Source organism: Euphorbia lathyris, chromosome 5 (genome assembly GCF_963576675.1).
Source record: "Euphorbia lathyris chromosome 5, ddEupLath1.1, whole genome shotgun sequence".
Taxonomy (NCBI): Eukaryota; Viridiplantae; Streptophyta; class Magnoliopsida; order Malpighiales; family Euphorbiaceae; genus Euphorbia; species Euphorbia lathyris.
This window is the reverse complement of record NC_088914.1, coordinates 72,573,592-72,577,676: the sequence shown is the minus strand read 5'-3', so window position 1 is coordinate 72,577,676 and position 4,085 is coordinate 72,573,592. Positions and strand designations below refer to the sequence as shown.

General features: G+C 37.4%; 1 protein-coding gene across 1 annotated transcript; it reads right to left on the bottom strand.

The window, feature by feature from the left end:
- Positions 1-955: 955 nt before the first annotated feature.
- Positions 956-3,790, bottom strand: LOC136228595 (probable receptor-like protein kinase At5g24010). Its single transcript, XM_066017022.1, has one exon. It carries the CDS (start codon positions 3,729-3,731, stop codon positions 1,257-1,259), a length of 2,475 nt encoding a protein of 824 aa, XP_065873094.1. The 5' UTR covers positions 3,732-3,790; the 3' UTR covers positions 956-1,256.
- Between the last annotated feature and the right edge of the window lie 295 nt (positions 3,791-4,085).

Genomic DNA, 4,085 nt, shown 5'->3' with positions numbered 1-4,085 from the left:
GTATAAAATGTAACCCGACCAGCCCAGTTAACCGTGACCGGTTCAGACGGGTCACGGTTCAACCGACCGGGTTAGACGGTTCTAGCCGGTTTTCAAACATTTAAAAACCGAACCACCTCCGGTCCGGAATGATGACCGGTTCTAATTGAACCGGGTTGAACCGACCGGTCCGATTCGGTTCTCAAAACCATGATCCTAGCAATTAGTTCTCCATGTATTAGCTCATTTCTTAAACTAATACATGGGGGCAATTGTTTCGCTCTTAATTTATTTGAGTTAGTTTTATAATTAAATAGCCTAATTTGACCCAAATTGAACAGTATTAAAGGACTAAGGTCCATTGGGTAATTTTGCTAATTAGTTTAGCTAGAATTGGATATTATTTCACCATTGAGGCAAAATATATGGAACATTTGAAGTATAGGGCATGTTCGGTAATTTACCAAAAAATGATGGATGAATTGGATAATTAACCAGACAAACACAAGTGCATGAAAAAGGAGGCGGAATAGAACATGGTTTACTGGGAGAGAAAACAGTTAGGAACTTGTAATCTTTCAGTAGTAATGGAGCAATCTTAGTAAATCACACATCTTTCTTGTGAAAAGATGGAACTTCCTTATTAAATGTGGAGTGTACATGTAATCATGGCAAATCCAGCAATTGAAGTGGGGAGTGGTGGTTATATGTTCTAGGAAGTGGGAAATTGTATTTAAAAGGAGAATCACACAGATAAAACCAGATAGAATTCCAGAAATTCTTCAATGGCTATTTAGTTCATTTATTTTAGGCAAACTTAGTTTTTATATATTTTGTTCATCTGTTCTTGTAAGTTTTCAGATCTTCTGTTTTATTCAATTTGTGGTTATTTAACTGCAAGCTCTAAGCTTTTTAGTCCTTTTAAGTTTTTCACAATCTAAGATAAGAGTCAGATTTAACAATAATTTTGGAGTTTTTCTACAAAACTTCTGGCACACTCGGACAGAAAACAAAAAAGGCGAAACAATTACTAACACACAGAGACATAAACAAACCGTACTTCAGTTGTGGAGATTATGAGTCACAGATTTAGAGGAGACAAGCGGGACTCGGCACTCATTTGTTACTTGAAAACATTCAAAAACATCATAGAAATGTGTACAAGCCTTCAACTTTTTTATCTAAAAAAATTCAAAAGATATGAATTGAACAACCATAAATTATCTGAAAGCTTCCCAACACCCCCTAACTAGTAGTGAATCCTAATTCCGTCGGAATTATCTGCCAGCATCAATCCCTATTTCTGAGAAAATCCCACTAGCCATCGTATATGTACTAGTATTACCACTGCCTGCAAATGAATCGTCTTCTCCAACAGCTCCTTTTTGAGAAGGCAGGCGTTCTACAATTTGTAATGCTAAAGGATCCAATGAATTACTAGTCATACTAATATCATCCTGCTGTGTACTCATTGAATTCTTCTGAAGCCCCAACGAGAATTCCAAATCCCATATCACATCTTGCATAACAGGCCTTTCTACACTACTTCCTCTCAGACATTTCTCTGCTGTTTCCCCAAATTTCCTCAATGAACTTGGGTTAATTGAACCAACCAAACCAGGATCAATAATTGTCTCCAGCTGACCTTTCTTATGCCAATTCATTCCCCATTCTGCTAAGTTCATTTCTTCTGTTCGGCTGGAGTTTATAATTACTGGTCTAGCACAAACGACTTCAAGTAAAACTACCCCAAAAGAGTAGACATCTGATTTTTCAGTCAGTTGTGAAGTCATGAAATACTCAGGATCAAGATATCCGAAACTACCTTTCAATGAACCTGTGTGTTCATAAGGATCCACAGGGCCTGATTTTGAGAGACCAAAATCAGCTACTTTAGCTGTGTAATCTTCACTTAACAGGATGTTTGTTGACTTGAGATCACGATGAATGATTCTGTTTGGTAACCCTGTGTGCAGATAATGGATCCCTTTTGCTGAATCTATGCAAATTTTAAGCCTCTCCTCCCATGAAAGTTCTGATCTTGAAGTAGAATTGTTTTCACTATCTGAAGTGTAAAGATGTTCTCTTAGAGTCCCTTTTTCCATGAATTCGTACACCAATATCATCTCAGATTTCTCGTCGCAGTATCCAATTAGGGAAACGAGATTTCGGTGATGAATTTGGGATAAGATGATGATTTCTGTTTGGAATTCTGCTATTCCTTGGCCATGCCCTGGTTCGCTTCTTTTCACTGCAACTTTTACACCTTGCCTGAGAATTCCTTTGTAGACTTTTCCGAAACCGCCTTCACCGATCAACAATTTCGAATTGAAATTCTTGGTTGCTTGCTGGATTTCAGAATATGGTATCTTTAATTCCAAATTCAACTCGGGAGGAAGAATCAATTTGCCAGAGCTGTGTGAACTTCCTCCAAAAAGAGGCATCGAAAATGGCCTTCCTGCCTTTCGATAAGGCTTCGATTTGCTTGTCTTGAAGAACACCAACAAAGCTACTATTATAACCAGAAGAAATATAGCTGAAACAATTATAAAAAGAGCCTGATGATTCTTCTTCTTTTTGTGTTGCTCATCAGGATCTGATTTTCCAATAATTTCCATTATTTCCAAGCCATTCAGAAATGCATTTTCAACATCAGAATCATTTCTTTTGCTCACACTGATATTCATAAATCCAGAACTATCCGACTCAACAACAAAATCGAAGTAAAACGGGGACGCGTTCTTATTAGTTTCATCATAGGGACTGATTTTCTTGCTGAATCTGCTATAAATATGAAGATTAAAAACGATATTACCTAGTGCTTCACCAGTTATGTCACAAAAATGGACTCGTACAAGATGCAAAGAGTTCTTGGCCACATTGAAGCCCCATGTTATATTGGAAACATTTTGGTTCTTCAATTCTTTAGCAGTCTTATAAACAAAATCAGGAGCAATTTCCTCAGTTACCCTTTGACTACTCAACAATGATCCTTCAAAAGGTGTAAGATCCTTAGCAGTTTCAGGGTATGACAAGAAATCATCATCCTTTATCCATTTTCTCCAAAGGGTATCACTATTTGACCCTGTCCAAATTGATCCTCCAACATTGATCCTGTGGATCTTATGCAAAGCCTGAAACAACACTCCACTCTGATTACCTTTGCTTCCTGCAGGTGTGATTTTTACTGTGCTATTAGGAACAAAACCCTCCGGCGTCAGAAATAGTTCTATAGCATTTACATAGGCAATTGATGATTCATTTGAAGGTAAGAAGAAGATGAAGAATTTTCCTAAATTGATTGAAAGCAAGAATTCTTCAATCACCGGTGAGGTGTTCTTCGGCGTGGTAAAATCTGATAATAATGTAAATCCAGAAGCTTTGACATGGAAGATAGCAATAGAAAGATCAGCATCTAGTGATGAAAAAGGGAAGAAATGAAGGCGAATTATGTATGTGCCTTGCCTATTGATTTCAAACTGATACCAGGATTTTTTTTCCTTGTGAAAAACTCTGGCAGTTTGATAGAGCGTTGTGTTTGCTGATGAGGAGGTGTTGCCTTTGACAGGTTTGCCTGAAACAACCAAGAGAGGGGAGTCTCCGACGAAGGACCGGCCCGGTTCGAGGGTAGAGGTGGAGTCTGATCCACAATTGATGAAGTACTGAACAGGTGGAGTGTAAGGTGAAGAGGGAAGAATAAGTGAAGATAAATGAATGAATAGAAAAATGGTGAAAGGAGGAAGCTTTTCCATGGAAATGGGTGAGAGTTAGTGGATGTTTTCAGGCGAGGGTAAAGGAAATTGGGATGAGAATAAAGCTGGGGATGTATCAATCATATCATATTCTTAAAAAGTTAAAGTTAAAGAATTTTAAAAAAAGGTTGAAGAAATTCAACATCGTGGGGCACATTGTATTTTATTTTATGTTGGAACTATTGGAGCTCTAGTAAATTTTTTTTGGTGAATAATCATTCCGGTTTTGGTGCATTTTACGCTTGATTTTAAGTTTAAAGTTCACTTTTCTGATTATCAAGGGTTTAATACGAGTGAAAAGTATAAAACTTTTTGGTGAATAATCATTCCGGTTTTGGTGCATTTTACGCTTGA

Excerpts from the sequence above, each read along its gene's own strand:
- LOC136228595 (XM_066017022.1), bottom strand. The coding sequence starts at position 3,731 with ATGGAAAAGCTTCCTCCTTTCACCATTTTTCTATTCATTCATTTATCT.